This window comes from Galeopterus variegatus, unplaced genomic scaffold, assembly GCF_000696425.1.
Source record: "Galeopterus variegatus unplaced genomic scaffold, G_variegatus-3.0.2 Scaffold4807, whole genome shotgun sequence".
NCBI lineage: Eukaryota > Metazoa > Chordata > Mammalia > Dermoptera > Cynocephalidae > Galeopterus > Galeopterus variegatus.
Genome location: NW_007730918.1, coordinates 126,593 through 145,070, shown reverse-complemented (window position 1 = coordinate 145,070; position 18,478 = coordinate 126,593). Strand labels below are relative to the sequence as shown.

Genomic DNA, 18,478 nt, shown 5'->3' with positions numbered 1-18,478 from the left:
GTGCCTGAATGAGATCATCTGTGGAGTGAGCGTCGATGAAGAAGCAAGAGACCATGGAATGCGTCCTACAGCATCTGACCAGAACACCTCTGACAGGAGCAGGAGAGGAATCAGAACCAGCAAAGGAAACCGAGATGATGAGCCAATAAGGAAACAAAAAAACAAGGAGATTGTGCTCTGTGAAAACTAAGTGAAGAAAGTATTTCAAGGTGAAGAGCGTGACCGACTGTATCAAGTGTTAGTGACAGGCCAAAGAAGTTGAAAAAGGAGGACAAACCATGAGATTTAGCAAGGTGGCAGTCACTGGTGGCCTTGACAAGAGCTGTGTTAGTGGCATGGTGAGGATGAAAGCCTGGCAGAAATGGATTTAAGAGAGAATGGAGGGCCGGCCCGGTGGCGCACTGGAGAGTGCGCCACTTGGGAGCGCAGCAGCGCTCCCACTGAGGGTTCGGATCCCATGTAGAGACCGGTTCCCGCTCACTGGCTGAGTGCGGTGCGGGCGCAACACCGAGGGTTGCGATCCGTTGCTGGTCCGCGGTATGGGCGCGACACCGAGGGTTGCGATCCCGTTACCGGTCAGTAAAAAAGACAAAAAGGAAAAAAAAAAAAAAGAGAATGGAAAGAGAGAAATCGGAGATAGCAATTATATACAATCTTTTGAGCAGTTCTGCTGTACAAAAAGAGAAGAGTTATGGGCAGTGGGCTACAGGATGTTTAGAGAAGCAGATCTGCACACATGAATGCTTAGTGAATGATGGAATGATAGAGTATGGAGGGATAGAGATGTGTCTTTGTTCCTCCAGCCCCCTCTGGCTCTCTCTCGCTCTCACACTCCAGGTCTGCCACACTCAATTTCCCAAGCACAATCCTCACCTGAGATCCCAGAGCACCCAGATACACATCTCTCATAGGACTAGATGCAATGAGATTGAACGTGTGTCTACCTCCTGTCATAAAAGGTAAACTCCAGGAGGTAGAGACTATGTCTCATGTCCATACCCCATGCACTCACCACTAGCCACACAACTGATGTCTATAGAATACCCGCCCCAAGAGGAACAAACAATGTCATCTCAAGGAGGGAGACAGCCCTTCTAGAATGGAAGCTCACTCAGGGGAGGAATTTTGGTCTATCTGTCACCAATTTATCCCCAGCACTAAGAATAGCAAGTTTTTCACATATCTGGGCCTATTTTCTGCAATAAGCCTATTTCATGCAATTTAATATGATAATCTCTTGATATTTAAAAATTTTTTTCAACTAAGTTCACATATTAGAAATTTCTTACATTGTCAAAGTCTATCTGTGAAGTGACTTACATACTCATACATATTTTCACAATAACTGTTGTATTAAGCACACTTCAAGACTAATTACAAGCACTCTTGATTATAACTCAGAAGTATTGATCATTATCCCTGAGGACTGAAAAACACCTATGTACATCAATTTATCTGGTGTATTCTGCAGAGCTGTTTTAGCAAACATTGTCCACTGTGTTGTATTATGCCTTTATATAAATTTCTTTTAGAATTAAATACCAGTAAAAAGTTGTTCATTAATAAATAGTATAAGTATTAATTATAGAGCCCATTATTTTTTATTCTTGGTTACCAAGAAACTCAGAGAGACCACTGATAAACATTAAGAATATTAGACAAGACCCTTAGACTACTAGATCCCCTTTCCCTCCAAAAGCTTCTGATATTCCATTCTAATGGTCTAATTATACACAAGTATTTCTTACTCAACCTGAATTCCGTTTATAAGTAGATGATATATAAATAAATACAAAAATATCTAGCAGCTGGTTAGTTATCCCATTACATTACTTAAAACATAAGCTAATCTAGTAAAAGAGCCATCATGGCCCAGCTACTTTCTGGTGTTCACACACGTCTCTGAAAATTTACTTTGAAAACATAGCTCATAGATACTCATCATAATTTTATAGATGAGAAATTTGAAGTCAGAGAAGTTGAGTGACATAAACAGCTCACAAAGAAAATACAGGGTGCAAGACCAAATAGAAGTTAAGCTATTTGCACAATATTCTTGGTACAATATTCTAGCTAACGTATTACTGAGCTACAAGTGCCTCTGAGAGTTGGAAAACCCAGCTGTGTTTTCTACTTTCTGCACTACAAGCAATAATAAAGATGAAGTAATTGTAAGTTAGTTAAAACCCTTCAAAGATATTAGAGATGGAAGTTATGTATCCAATTACGAACTCATACTTCTGCTTCTACAAATAAAGGAAACGAAGCAATACTGATTACTACATATTAGCATAAGAAAATGGAAGTTGCAAAAAGGTGAACAGTATAAGTCTCTAAGAAAAACATTTTAAGTAGACTGATACATACATTTCATATGATTTCTGTATAAATTAAAACATACCTATTTAGAGTAATTTATATGCATATCCCTTAAAATGGATATAGCTCAAGAAACTGCAGCTATGAAATAGAATTTCTAAGAAAGAAATGAATGAGGACTATTAGGACATCAAGAAAATTCCTTCAGCATGAAATAAAGAATCCCAGTCCTTAAAGTACCATGGCTGTTCCTACCATCCTCTCTCTCTCTCCTAAAAGTTAAGAAAGAGATATTGTCTTTGGTTAGGCATAGAGTAACAATCCAAGGGTCTGAAATATGCTATTTTGGGGGGAAAACAAAACACAGAAGCCCTGCCTGATATCTCTAGCTCTCCCAACAGACTTTGAATTCAATGCACATAGTTAAAGTCAGAGTAGACATAAGGAGGAGTTGGAGACAGGGCAACAGCCTTCTGCACTACTAGAATTCAGATTGATGCTCTCATAATTATGTCACTCAGAACTAAGCATATATCTAACAAACATGAAATGTTAAGCAAAAAATAATTGCTTCCACTGAACCTGGCTTCATGATCCTTATACCAAATTAACAATTAGAGAGTCCAATTTCAATCCATTTCCTGGATTTCATTTTTTATTGCTCCCATTAACCACGAACTTGAGAGATCATTTAAATGGCAGTAACCCAAAGATTTTTAGTTGCTTGGTGAAACATATGTAAGTGCCTATTAGAGGATTTAAGTCTATTATACCTAGGCATTTTTTCCTATTATAATTTTTCTTTGTGGAGTGTTTTTTTGTTTTGTTCTAAAAGGGGCCTCATGGGTTCCCAGCTTTTGTGAATCTACTACTAATTAAGTAGCCAAGACCTACGTACCTGAAACAATTAAAGAACAACTGTAGCATGACATACAGCATAAACTAGTGTGAAAGTCCATATGTAGTTCTGAGTGAACATAACAAATGTAAGAAGTCAAAACAAAGAAAAGACCATTGCTGGTTGAAATTTATCTAGGAAATGGGGTAAGTAGGTCTCAATTCAAATCTTAGAGAAACTAAGGTAATACTAAAATGAGTCATAACAATAGAAGGAGATCTTTTTCATTTAGTTCAGGAGAAAGATGGCATCATGAACAAAAATAAGAAAAGTACCTAGCAAGAGGGCAGATATTGCAGAGCCCTTTCTATATAGAGTTTACTGAAGATTGGCAAAGAGTAATCTATAAAATTAAGAAGAAAGTTAGTAGCAAATGAATAAGTTCCTTGACTGTCAGAATGCTGATATCAGTTTTGTGGGGTTCTATTACTCTTACCTAATACCTATATTACATTAACATATTATCAGCATGCATGCATTTTTGCAAGAAGTTATTCCCTCACACTCTTCCTGAGTGTCCACTATATGCTATTCACTGTACTTGGCATGGGAACAGGGGGAAAAAAAGATATTGTGTCTGTACACAAGGAATTGATACCAGTGGTAGAAATCATCATAAACTTTGATCATGGTAATGATGATAACAGAAAAACATCTTTATTCAGCTTTTTTATGATACTTAAAGTATAAAATACTAAAGCTTTAGAGTATAAGATGTACTGATCATCATTCATTCATTCTTCATTCATTCAATTATTTGTGCAACATTTGTTAAGTGTCTATGATCAGAGTCATCACAGTTATCAAAGATGTTTACTGAATTCAAATTAGTATAGTTCATTTCATATAAAGACATAAGTGGCTTCCACGTAAAATTCCTACCAATGTTCCCAAAAGAAGTTCCTCTCTCTAAAATATCTATGGTGCACTTTTGCAGAAGCTATTCCTTCTGCCTAGAATGTCCTCCCCCATCCCTTTATAGTTCAAGTGTCGCCTCTTCCACAGAGCCTCCCCTGACTCCCAGGGGAAATGCATCTTGCACATACCTCCATTTTAAGACAAGTACATTAAATTATAATTATTTATCCTGCTCCCTCTCTTCCTTACATACACTTCATTGTGAGCTTCTTGATTGCATCTTGATCCATCTTTCCATCTTAGCAACTAGCATAATGCCTGACATAAGAGGTGTTCAATAAATGTTCTGAATCCCTAACTTATAATAAATGAATCTGAAGTGAACTGCATGTGACTAGTAAAATAATCAAGTGTAAATAACTGGTTGGGGGAATCCAGCTACCCAGATCTTCTTTTGTTCCTCTAAATATGCCAAGGTCATTGCCACTTTCAAGCCATTGGGATGCTCTCCTGCAACTCCCCTCCCCCCATATTATACTCCCGGCTTTTGCCTTTTCACTTAGATCTACCTTCAAGTTCAGCTCCTCCAAGAAAACCCTCCAGACCAACCAGTCTCCAGAAGCCCTTACTGTCTTTCACCACATCCTCCTCTCACCCTTTGCATAGCTTACATCACTATTTGTATTTTTCTGGTTTGTCTACTCTTCATTGCTCCCAGACAGACTATAAGTTCCCTGAGAGCTGGTCTGTTGTTGATCTTCACTGCTGCATTCCTACTATCTGGCATAGTCCATGGTGAACACTCAATGCATTTATGCAATTGAATGAAAGAATGAATGAGGAATTTGGATCCTTTACTTCCCAAGTGGTAAACTGGCGGCTTACAGGCTGCATTCAGCTTGCTGGTGAGTTGTGTTTGGCCTACTCAGTGTTTTGAATGAGTTGCCAACTTTTTCAAGTTAGGAGATTTTACATTTTTAAAACTCTCAAAATTCAGTCTTCTTTTGAAATATTGGAAGAAAGTGGAAACCCAGGGCCTAAACTCCCAATTGGCAAGTCAGCCGAAGTGAGTAATGGCTGCCTACCTTGGAAAAAGATCATCAGACTGTCCCAGCCCCATCTGCCCCCAGATCACTTATCCACATGCCCTGTCTAGCTCTGAAGGTGGTTTGGATTTTGGCCATGATCTCTTCTGCCAAAGCTTCCTCTGGGACCCATGCTCTATATCACCCTCCTGTAATTCCTACAAACCCTGCCCTCATGGATTGCTGTTATGCTAAATCTTAGAATATGTCTTTAGGGATGAATGAGCATCAGAACTTACCTTCTTATTATTTCTGCGTTATGACATGGAAGGATTATATAATTAAATACAAGAACTGAATTCATTATACACTAGAAGAAAATCTAGGTGAGTGTTTAACCAATCTCAAAGTAGTGGAAGAAAACTATCAATAAAACATTAAAAAGCTAATGAATCAGGGTGAAGTAAATACACCTAATACGACTGACATAGGGTTATTATCCTTAATTAAAACTCAGTAACAAAAAATGAACCCCAATGCAGGAAGGGATAAACATATTTCAAGTAATTCACAGAAGAAATACAAACAACCAAAAAAACACATTAAAAGATAGTCCATTTTACTAGTAATCCAAAAAATGTGAATCAAAATGAGATCCCCTTTCATCTATCATAAATTGATTCATTCAACAAATATTTGTTGTGTGCTCACTAGGTTCTAAACACTATCAGTTTGGCAAAGATTTTTTTAAATGGTAATTATTTTAGGATTCAGTAAGACCAGTACCATCATATACTGTGGAAAACAATTTTACAATATGCATCAGGAACTATAAAATAGTTACCACCTTGTGACCCAGTAATTAAACTTTTTGGAATTTATCCTAAGGAAATAATCAGTGTGGCAGACAAAGATTAGTGTATGAAGATGTTAATAGTAGCATAGTTTGAGTACCATCATATACTGTGGAAAACAATTTTACAATATGCATCAGGAACTATAAAATAGTTATCACCTTGTGACCCAGTAATTAAACTTTTTGGAATTTATCCTAAGGAAATAATCAGTGTGGCAGACAAAGATTAGTGTTTGAAGATGTTAATAGTAGCATAGTTTGTAATATCCAATACATTAGAAACCTAAATGTCTAACAATAAGGAGTGATAAAATAAATTACGGTACATTCAAGTGATGAACAATTATGCAGACATTAAAATTATGTTTTCAAAGATCATTTAGTGATATGGGAAAATGCTCATAAAAATTTGTAAAGCCTGTATTTTGAAAATAATTTCATATAATCAATTAAAGTGATCCATTCCTTCTTGCTTTATGATCCAGGAGTTATTTTTCCTTTCCACAGGCTTGCTATCTAATACTTCTCTCCATCCTGCAAAGCATATAATATTTCTCCATAAATTTCTTACTTCACGTAGGCATCAAATGAAGGGTCTCAGACAAAAACAGGAATTGCCACATGGGATCAGAGAAACAAAATGGCTTAATGTACGTTAAATGTATACAAAGTACTGAACAATGCTCTAGATTGTGGGCACTGACTGTTTCTAGAGAAAGCAAGAATAAAGAGAAGAAACAGGAAGAAAGCAGAATATAAAAGACTAAGATTAAAGCTGACAGAAGGGGCAGAGAGGCATAAGAAGAGCATTGAGAAGACAGAAAGTCAAAAAGAACCACATAAGTGGATCTGAAGGAAATCCTCTGCGTGGCACTAGAACTTTAAAAATTCCCTTTTTGATGTATTTATAGTTTTATGTAGATCAGACAAGACACTTACAAGAAGCATTATTTGTTTCTTGTAACACCAACCACAGGAAGGGCCAAAAGGGATGTCATGGTAGAAAAAGCAGAACTACTTCACTGCCATGAAAAGAATAACAACAAAAATTGAAAGTCTAAGAGCACCAAAATAAACTGTCTGTACAAAAGATGATTAGAGTAAAACAAGGAAGAACTTGCATCTTGGTTTTGGAATTACTGAACTGTGCAAAGGCAGTGACCAATCCACACGATCATTTGCATCCAAGAGCCAAGTGATTCCACATCTACAATGAAAACAGCGAAATCTGGATTCAGCCAAAGCCCCGCAGCACAGCAACGAGGCCGCCTCTGAGGCAAAGCTTAATGACCACTGATCATAGGCATTTCTGCCTGGGCGTGGAAACTCTTTGGACAACAGGCTCATAAGGAACTTGGCGACCAAATATAATACCCAGTCTAGACAAAGCCAAAGGGGTCGCCGTGGAAAGACCAACAGGGTGCAGTAGGCCCCCTTCTGTGAGTCAAAGCCAATCATTTTTCATGAAAAATTGGTGGGGGAAGTCACCCTACAGAGAACACATTTATAAGGCGGCAAGGTAACAACTCCTCGTGTCGCTATCATAAAACAGGCAGACAACTGCCTCACTCTACACTGTCAGTTACATACCACTGGTCCACATATTTTTCCATTTCTCTGCCCTCTTTGAGGGACCCATAGGGATTCTCACTTCATAGTTACACTCTTACAATTGAATCACATGGCTTAAAGTATTCAGCATTGCAGAATCTCCTTCTTGCTTTCCTCAGCCTGACATGCTTCATTTATGTACCTCAACACTGCACCTTTGCTGCTCTGCAAACCACTGCTTTTCCAGCGTTCTGTTTTGGGGAAGTTAAAAAACCCTCAATATATCCACTCAAGCCATTCTCACATCCATTGTTTCCTCTCTTCCATTCAGCATGTTTTTATCCTCTTGTTATTTTTTTACTACCTCTGAATTTCCACTTCCTGGACAATTCTACCATCATCTTTGACTACATCTATGCTCCTTTTCAAGCATTCTCATGAATGCAAATTCATCAAAATTGTTGACCTTTACACCATCTTCATTTTTATCTTCTTTTGTATGTAGGTTGCTTTATTATTCTTTTTTTGTATAATTATCTTTCAACCTCTGACCAGCACTTGTGGGTTTTTAAAATTTTATTATTTTATTTTTTACATAGCACTTTTTTATTGGTTATGAATATTCATGAGATACAAAGCTGATTGTCACCACTCATGCCTAAGATGTGATAGCCAGATCCATGCTGGCAGCTTGCTCATTACTACACATTGTGATTGTACCCCGTGTCCCCCACCCAATTACCCTGACCCCTCTCCCCAGGCCCCTTTTCCCACTCCACTTTGTATCCCTAGGTACGCTCTCTCTTTCTCTGCAAGTCCAATACACTCCTGTGGTCTTTCCTTCCTTCTTTCTCTCTTAGCTCCCACTTATGAGTGAGTACATGCCTTTCTCCATTCTTCTCAACATGCAACTTAGCCTTTTTAAAAAACGTGTACTCTTGACTATATTTAGCCTGCTGATAACTGAGCTGACCTAACAGAAGCCTTCTTGACTTTGACATTTTCATTGTTACCTCTAATATATGGGTAATTTGAGATTGCTTTTTTAAACTTCTTCATGAATGTGGGGTGATCTGGCTCAAATGTCTGTCACTCCGCTGGTTCCAGAGCAAATGTAGCCGGTCTGGTTGTTCACTTCCCACTTAACAGCTACCTGGTCAAGCCTTGTGCGTGAAGCTGCTCGCTTGTGCGGAGGGACCAACCTCCCAGACAGAGCAAGACTAGCTTTCAGTCAGGAAAATACAGGTGATTCTATTCCCCTGCTTCCTTACTCAAAGCTCATCACTGCTCACACTGCCCTAATCTTCCTCGCCTTTCCCCTCCATAATGCTATAGCTTCTAAGTACCTCCTTGACCTTGTACACGTACTGTGTCACCATGCTTCTGTGTTCGTGATAGTAGTCAATATGATTTTAATTCTCAGCCTGGGATTTTTTTTTTTTCTTTCCACTCAACATTCAATCTCTAGTCATTCTTTTTCTAGCTTGACTCAATTCCTGTCACCTGAATTCTCATTGTCTCTAAAATGACACCTTTTCTAAATCCTAACTTTCTGTTTTCTGTTTCCTTCCACTTGCCCTTCATTCTGGCTCTCAGTAAAATCTTCTCAATGAGCCAACTATATTATAAAACAATAGTAGCTTCTTTTGTTAGTATCTTTCAGAATCTGACTCCTCCCCTGAAGCTTTTGTAACAATCGTACTCAAGTTTACATGCATTAGAAGGTTGTACAAAGGGTAGAGAAGGGCACAAGAAATGTCCAAAGAGCACCATTTAAAAATAAATCTACTCAGAATCTGACATTATATCTATCAACGTTTATTCAAACAACTGCTAAGATGTTTGGGGAAGCAGGAGAAGGGAGAGGTAATCGATGGGAGAAAATGACTAGAAAGAAAGATGGTGAAAGTCTACAAAGTTTGAACTGTATTCTGTAAAAAAGAGGGAGCTACTAGAGACAGAATCAAACAGGCGTATGTACATTTAAAATTTTTAACTTCTAAATAAATCTGCAGTAAAAGATGCAAAGTTAAATTTGATCTTCATGTTAATGGAATTAAATTTATCGAATGACACTTATCAAGGACTCACTTATTAATAAGTTATAAAATGCAAACAGTTCCTGCAAAAGAATTTAAAACGTAGCCTCATATTTGCTAGAAAGAAGTCAATGGAAACCAGTTAGAGATGCCACTTTACGTCCTCTGTAGAAAGCACATCCACCTGCAACTCAAGGAGGCCAGAAGCTGCCGACCAGGTCTGCCCTGATTAGACTAACGGCACCCTTTGACTTCACACTCTGTCTTCTCAATAGCCTCTCTCTCTCTCTTTCAGGACTTATGGTTACTTATTCCTCAGGCTCTGACATGGAACTGTCTCCTCCTTCCTGGCCCAGCAGTTTTTGGTGCAAGGATTGTTTTCTTGTGGCTTGACCCCTAGTACACCTGGGGTACATACTTAGGCATCTGGGAGCTTGTTCTCATCTTTAGCCCAAACCTAGAGTGGCGAGTGCTAAATAAACAGAATGACCAGATCTTGAAAATATAACAAGCCATTGACACAAAACATGATTGACAGCATGAGCAAAATAAAGATACAAAATGTGTCACCTGATGGGCCAGAATATAGATATTGTGTCCAACATCTTTTGGGGAAACACCATCATCTCCACCTTCATTACCCCCGTGATCGCATTCAAATCCTTGGTTGTAGGCGTTCTTCATTACATCCACCTATCAAAAAAAAAGGGGACAAACAAGGTTTGAAATGCCACAAACAACACACATTTTACATTGTTTATGAGGTATAATTAAAAATTGGGAAGCTTCATGAAGACTCTAAGTGAAAATGGCCTTGAAAACCATCTTCACTTAAATTACTATGAAAGTATTCCCTGTTTTCCTTCAAAAATTGTGCTTTGATTTTTGAATGTTGACAGAAAGTTCCCAGAAATTAGGAGAATCTGGAACCTTAATAAGCATCCATTATTCCTTAAGAATTCACTAGGTAACAAGCACACATGGTGCTGGACACTGAACTGGGCACTGAGGATCAGCTGTGGCTATGACAGCTTATCTACCCTCGGGGAACTTACCGTCCAGTGGAAAAGCCAGGGAGTGAAGAGGCAAACACAGCAGGGTGTAGCCAGCCCTAGAGCAGGGCGAAGTGTGCGGCACTGAGGAAGTACAGGGCAGAGCCACGGGTTGAGGGTGGGCCACAGACAGGTGGCGGACGATGGGCTAAAGGTGTTGTCAGCAGAGGAACTAGTGTATTGGACAGTGCTGTTGCTAAATAAGCACGTAATTCACTGCCCCATTTAGCCATAGGACAGGGAACGTGTTGCTCCTATTAACCCACGGCTTGCAGATACTAGGCTCTCATTACACATACGACGTTAAATCACACCGCATCTTCTCTCCTCTGTACCTGCCCTCCTGACTCCTTTCTTTACTAGTAAAGTGAGAGCAAGAGAGCGCAGCACCAGGACTTCTCCATAGCACCAACAAAGGCGCTGGCGGGAGTGGGACTTAGTCACAGAGGCACTGAGCTTTATGGTTTGAGTGCATTCTCAATGCTTTCGAAACCCAATGCTTTTTAAAAGTGCCTACATTAGTTCATAATTACATGCCGTAAGTGAGAAGGAAAACATAACTTCTGCAATAGGAAGACATACTAATGATCTCTGGAATCTCCATCAAGCCTCTGCACAGTTTCCTCTAGGCCAAGCACTGTGCAACATTACACTGATAAGAACAACTACAAAAAATATTGATTTTATTTTTATTTTTCAGAAAGAGCTATAAATACAATTTTTGAGGAGCACGAACATTTTGTACATACCTTCCTTATACACTCCAATACGCTATTAAACTAAAGCCAACTCTTTTTTTTCCTGGCAAAATGTATTTGCGTATAGTTTAGTACAGTACAACAATTTGGTTAAGAAAAATGCTTGGAGTGGATAAAACTAATAAATTCATAAGGACCAAGTTACACAGGCCTTTGCCATCACAGGGCCTTCTGAGGTACTTGCAGAGGTTGGTCATGCTGCTCCATTACACCGTGGTAGAGCAGTGAAAGTCACCAGACTTTTTTTCTGACATGCATGCTATAAATTTGTCCCTTTTAGGCTATACATTATTAACACAGCCTTGAAAAGTTTTCTTACCAGTTCCCTGGGTCTCATGTTAAAGAGAATTCTTTCCGCATTCTCGCTGTCATGTCTGCTTTCCATAATAGCCAGCAAAAGCTTGGAGGCGTTATTCTAGAGACACAGATTGAGTTAATGCACATGCAAAGTCTATTTCATGGACTAATGATCTCCTGCATTTGTTTTAATTGAGATTACCAGGACCATTTTTTTTTTAATCAAACAGAATTTAAAACTGCTAATTTCTTTTGTCTTATTAACATTTTAAAATAGAATGTTTTACTTCATTGTCAACACAAAATAAAACTAATGAATCATGAGAGATGTTACAAGGGAAATTATAAATATTGGTGAAAAGGTGTTTTAAGGGCCGGCCCGGTGGTGCACTGCCACAGTGCGCTGCTTGGGAGCGCGGCGGCACTCCCGCCAAGAGTTCGGATCCCACATACAGACCGGTTCCCGCTCACTGGCTGAGCGAGGTGCGGACACGACACTGAGGGTTGCGATCCCGTTGCCGGTCCTGGTCCGGTACGGGCGCGACACTGAGGGTTGCGATCCATTGCCGGTCACGAAAAAAGACAAAAAGGAAAAAAAAAAAAAGGTGTTTTAAATGCAAACTTGACTTACTATATACTTCATTATTTCCTAAATACGCATTTCTACAATGATATTCTAACAAGACAATAAGATGAACAGGTATCAATAACATATTTTACAGAAATGGTATATAATTTAAAGAATTTAACACAATTGTTTTTTTTTTTTCCTTTTTGTCTTTTTTACTGACCAGAAATGGGATCGCAACCCTCGGTGTTGCGCCCGCACCACGCTCAGCCATTGAGCGGGAACCGGTCTCCACATGGGATCCGAACCCTCGGCGGGAGCGCCGCCGCACTCCCAAGCAGCGCACTCTCCAGTGCGCCACCAGGCCGGCCCGTACACAATTGTTTTTTAAATGAAGTATTAATATATATCAGTAAATCAAAATTTTAAGTAAATTTGAGCAATAATAAGTGAGAATTAATCTATAAATTAATCTTTAAATTCATGAGTTAGAAATATAATATGAATTTATTGATAATGGTTTATTAGTCTCACTATACAGCAGTATATGTATACACAACATGTTTACTACCTGAGTTATAAATGAATAATATTTTATATTTTTGCTTAATACAGAATGAAAATAGCATATGTTGTCTTTAATGTGCTCTAATTTTTACTTCTAGGTATCAAAAATGTTTCTGATATAAGTTATAATTCAAATAGATACCACGAAGTTACAGAAAGTCCTGTCACAAAGAGTACAATAACCCAAGTATTTTGAAAGATGTTTCTTTACACTGTGTTTTCAATAGCACTGCCACAGATTTTTGGTAAATTTCAAGATGATAAAAAATACCAAGGAGATATTTGTACAGTGTTTTTGTAATATTCACGTAGATTAAAATATTAACCTCCCTACACAGTCTTTGCTAGAAGTACAAAAGTGGAGTCACATGGCTTTAAGACACTTCTGAGTGACTCAAAGTTAACATCACACAGAATGAAAAATTAAATAAAATCATTATTCGGTCTAGGTAGATAATCAGCACATGAATTTTGTTAAGGTTGTGCAAATTAATTCTACTGAGTAGTTTTAATATCAAATTCTACCCAACTATTTTTTTTTTCTCAGAAGTACAGCCTAAGAGTCATTTTTAGGTGACTAACATTAGTAACAATGACGATAATGATGACACCAATGTCACTGATCCATGACAAAAAAATTTTAGTACTTTTGGAGGTTAGTATTATTTTCTTCTGCTCCATTTTCATTTTTTGCAAATTTGTACTAATACTAAAATCCACTTTTACAATCTAGTATCTCGTATAAACAACATACCTAAAAAACAAGTTTTCAAGATTAATGGAGAGCTTAAGTCCTTAGAATGATCTGAACAGACCCCACAGAGTGTTCTCTAATGATCCACACTCAGCAGGACCAATATATGATAGCTTAAAAATATCCAATTTCAGAATGCTACTGACAATATGGTATTTTTTCTAACCCACCTTCTTTTTCATACTATGTAAGCAGAATAGAAATCTTGTAAATGACCTACTGAAATCAGAATCAATTTGAAAGTACAAGAGCCTATATATGTATATATATATGTGTGTGTGTGTGTATTTAGTGTGTATGTTTATATATACATGTATATATACACACACACTAAAAAACCAAATGAAAGTGTCAGTGTTAATACGGTATTTTCTTCCAAAGAAAGCCAGATTCTTTAAAATAAAACAAAGCAAAACAAAAAAACCCCTACCTATTAACAAATTCAGTACTTAATATTCATTCACAAATCAGTTATGAAAATGAAAATAAAAAGTAGAGGACAAGACATACATATGAAAATTTCATAAAATCTAATACTAAATAAGCATACAGAGTTAAGTACAGTTAAAATTATGGATAATTAAGTAATCAAGTTCATGAGTGAATGATGTAAAATAAAACCTTGATATTTTTAATATGGCACTTCTGTAACATAACAGAATTTACTATTTTAAACATCCTACTCATGAAAGCCCCCAAATTTCCCAATATATATCATTCAGTCTTATAAACAATTGTTCTCATATTAGCCAATATATACAAACCTCATAGACAGTTTAGAAAGTTACAATCACCTTCATTCTTTAAGTAAAAAAACTATACTTAAAATATTTCAAGTCAAATTCATACATTTCTATTTTAGACACAGCTTGATTTATCCAACTGTCATATTTTTAAAAGGTATAAATAAATTGTTTATTAAAATAAATAAAAATTTAAATGATCTTTTTAATAAAAGCATTTTATTTGAATAGCTAAGAATATCTTTTATACTCTTAAGTCATCCCCATCATTTAGTTTTTTTACATAGGTCTGAATTTGTAAATGATCTGTATGCCTACTTAGGTTTAAGTTGTTGAGTCATTCAGTAGTTCCCCCATTAAATTATATTAATTAAAAATGACATTTAAAGGTATAGTCTTTAGACGAATTAAGGATTTAAAAAGCCAAAGGCCAAGGCCTCTATGTGCTGTTACTTAACTATTTATGATCATGATCAAATTAAGATAAAATAATAATATTTCTAGTAACTCAAATTAACCTGACCGTCATATAGGCCTAGGCTAGTTTCACTAACTGAAGCATGATGCTAGTGAGGAAAAGGGCACAAAAATAGTCTACATAAGGATCACCTTCATCCTAATCTATGAATGGAAGAACCCAAAGCTAATACATAATACAAATAAAAACAATGAAAAAATACAAACTCATCTCATCTTTTAAAAGAAGCATTTGCTTACAAAGTGGCTTTAGCAAAATCATCACATAAATAGGACATTAAGTACATTACATTGTATACCTAAATCTACATTTAAAAACAGAATTACAAAAATATCATTCCTATTCTTCTTGGCCATAAATATACCCATATACAGTTGAATTTAATTATATAATATCTATGATTGGATAGGCCTGGCCTTATACAGAAATTCTATTTAAGTAATGATTTCTTTTTCACCTGCTTAACACTAAACACAATAATGTGGTCTTTAATAAGTCATCACAATTGAATATCATGCCTTAGCATTTGGGATTTATATAGTTTCTTGTGTATATTCACTTGTCTATTTCCATTTGAACAAATAATTCAAAAAGAAATCTCAAAAAAAACGTGCTCCTGAGCAATGGAACTTATAAGAAGTATATACAAAGCTTGAATAAAAGAAACCTCTTAAAGGAGTATAATATGACTTAATGTATTTTGGGAAGGAAAATAAGATTCTAATGCAAAAGAGAACAACTTTTAGCTAGAAAAGAGCCATACAACTAAAATGCAGTGCCCCTACTAGATGGAATTCTGTGGTCAATGTGAATTAAGAATGTATAGTATAGTGAATGTTCAGCACCTTTTGCTTCTCTATGTAATGAAAAATATAAAATAAAAACAAAACAGAAGTAGTGAAACAAAGTGGCGGCTTGAAAAAACGTCCAATAAAGTACCCTGCAGTTGACCATTACCTCAAAGCTAATTTCACATTGTACTGAAAATTTAGCAAACACTGCACTTTCACTATCCCTTTTTGTCAATTCGTTAGTTGAAAATATAATATCTTGCTTTCACAAGAGTCACTTGAAGATTTAGAATCAACTCTGAAAGGGAGTTTTATATAGAGACTCTAACTTTCCCCACCCACATAGTGGATTTACTCTACCTTTAGTTGGAGCACCAGGTCCATTCGGTATTTACCAAGAGGGTTGATATCATTTAGAATCAAAGCAATGATGATGTCAATTCCATTAGATTCATGAGTAGCAATACAGGTCTAGAAAACAAAAGATGTACAAAATAACATTCTATTTACAACGTAATAGTGCTAGAAATAATAGGACATTAAAAAAGAAAAAAGGAAACAAAACAGAATCACCTTAGTTTTTTACCTTGAAAACATAATTAAAATTTAACTTTGAGAATTTGACTTATTCTTTTGTGCAGAGAGTCTGACCATTAATTGATTAGTATTAGTTAAGTGGCTTTGTATACACAACACTGAGAGAGACACTGTGTGAAGCATGTATCTTTTAAAATAAGCCATTTTTTACAGAATTTCAAAGACCACTGGTTACGTTAAATACAGTCAATAAATTTTGATATTCCCATCAATAGAGGAGCTCCTTAAACTTAGAATTTTATGATCTGACTTATCCTAAGAAAATATTACCATTTATGAAAGAGGCATATCCCTTACACCCAAGATTGTAAGTAAATTTTACAGAACTGATGTAGCATTTTAATTTAGTTGCTACTTAATACTAAATTGGTGACAAGAGATGCTGCTGCATGTGCTTGGTGCCAGCAGACAGGTGATATGGGAATCTATCAATGTTTTGGGGACACACTGTCAATGACGGCGGTCAAGGCAAAAGTTCAGCAGATTTCTTAAACGTGGGTGAGTTACAAAGAGACCTTGATAGGGAAAAAACTTAAAAAACATCCTGAGAGATAAATATCCATATTTTAAAGGTTAAGATCTGCTGTGCTAGGGTTCTGAATTTAATTTTACAGAACAGAAAACCAGGAGCTTGTGGGCTAGATCTGTGGGACTATGTGTTACAACGCAGCACCTTATTAAAGGGTTTGAAAACTGAAAACCTGGTGAGTCAAATGAGAAAGAATAAAACAGAAGCAACTCTGAAATAACTGCTGTTTCAACATGGGCTTCGTCACTCCCTTTATACAAGAAAATATTTACTCCCCTGACACAGGGGGAAGGTGTTTTCCATCCACCTTGTGCATTTCCTGAGGTTCTTCTGCTCATTAAAATGTTTGCCGAACTTAAAGGAAATCTATTTGCAGATCATCTCTAGAATTTGCTGGCAACCTTCTTTCCTTCCACACATTTTCAGAGCATTGAAAATTATATGTGGGGTTCATGTTATTTTATTATTAGTTTTGACTTTTAGAGCTTATTTGGTTTTAGTAAATTACTTTCAAAACTCAATTCCATTCTTTTGAGACCAAAAGTGGGAACATTCTTACAGGCTTTCCATGAAATTGTAAAAGACAAATGGCATATATTTTCTTTTCTTTTTTTAAAATGAGCACACTTATTTAAAGAGGAGGATGTAACAATGAGATTAATACTGGCACATAATTAAACAGTTGTCCAAGAGAAAAAAGAAGAGGTTTCCTCACAGTGTGGTGCTGGGTTTTTAAGAGCAGTTTTTAAGTTTTAAGGATTTTCGGTGTCCCTATCACCACTGCAGATGTCCCCTGCCCCTGTCCTCCTTGTTTGAAAACTCAGCAGAATGCAGAGACAAAGCTGGCTTTTGTCCCCTTTTCCTTCGGGGTGCCTTCCCAGTGTCTGGTTTCTCACATTCAGGAGGCTGTCGGTAAGTGCCTGATGTTGTATTAAGGACTGAAGATATGGCATACATTTTCTATTATAGATATGTATGGTTTTATCAATGACAAAACTAAATCTCTGAATTTGTATATTTTTCCTTAACTTTAAATCAACAGTTAGGTTTTCTTGTATTGTTGCCCTAGGAGGCTGAAATGTAAACCAGAAAAATACAGGGCAAAATCCACAAACCCTTTTAGTGTGTCAGACATACATTACAAAAGGGAAAATGAATCCCCATATGAATTATTTATGTCAGTCACTATCATGTTGTTTTATGTGCCTATGTATGTATGTATAAATTTGTGTATGCATAGTCACTATATATGTGTGTGTACATATCTTATAATTTCCAATAGACATGCAAACTTCTTGTTGCAACATTTCTATATCAACCATTGACATTTGGTCTCAATGGTTTTTTTAAAGTTCATTTCCACAAATGTTTGTGATTTGAAAACTCTTTCTCCAAGGGTGGATCCATGCTTATGATGATAGCTCCACATGCTTGAGTGGATGCTAAACAGTCGATCAGTACACTTCAGGGTGTCTCCCCTTCCCTTTACTGACCCATGTGTTCTCTCTTCCATACCCACAATGTGCCCTTGATATCCAAGAAAATGGAATCAGAGACAAACACTCAGGAAAAGAGGGCTGAAACTGTCCCACAACATGTAATATATGGTGTAATATCAAAAGAGCATTCTATTTAGACTCAGACTCAAAAGTCCTGAGTTTTAAGAATGGCTCTACAACTTCTGATTCTGTCACTCTGAGACACTGGAAAGTCACTTAATCTCTGAGTCAGAAGGAGCAATAATACCTACATCATAAGTTTACTGTGCATCTAAAAGAGAGAATATACACTAGCCACT

The 18,478-nt window shown here is 36.8% G+C and overlaps 1 protein-coding gene across 1 annotated transcript in view; it reads right to left on the bottom strand.

Annotated features, from left to right (window-relative positions):
• The window catches only part of LOC103603825 (inositol 1,4,5-trisphosphate receptor type 2), a gene marked incomplete at both ends in the record, with an annotated part of 166,825 nt that overhangs the window by 27,682 nt on the left and 120,665 nt on the right, over positions 1–18,478 (bottom strand). Inside the window, 3 exons of the mRNA XM_008588413.1 lie at positions 10,117–10,239; positions 11,676–11,771; positions 15,915–16,025. Of these exons, the coding sequence (XP_008586635.1) occupies positions 10,117–10,239; positions 11,676–11,771; positions 15,915–16,025 (330 nt within the window). The remainder of the gene's footprint in view (positions 1–10,116; positions 10,240–11,675; positions 11,772–15,914; positions 16,026–18,478) is intronic.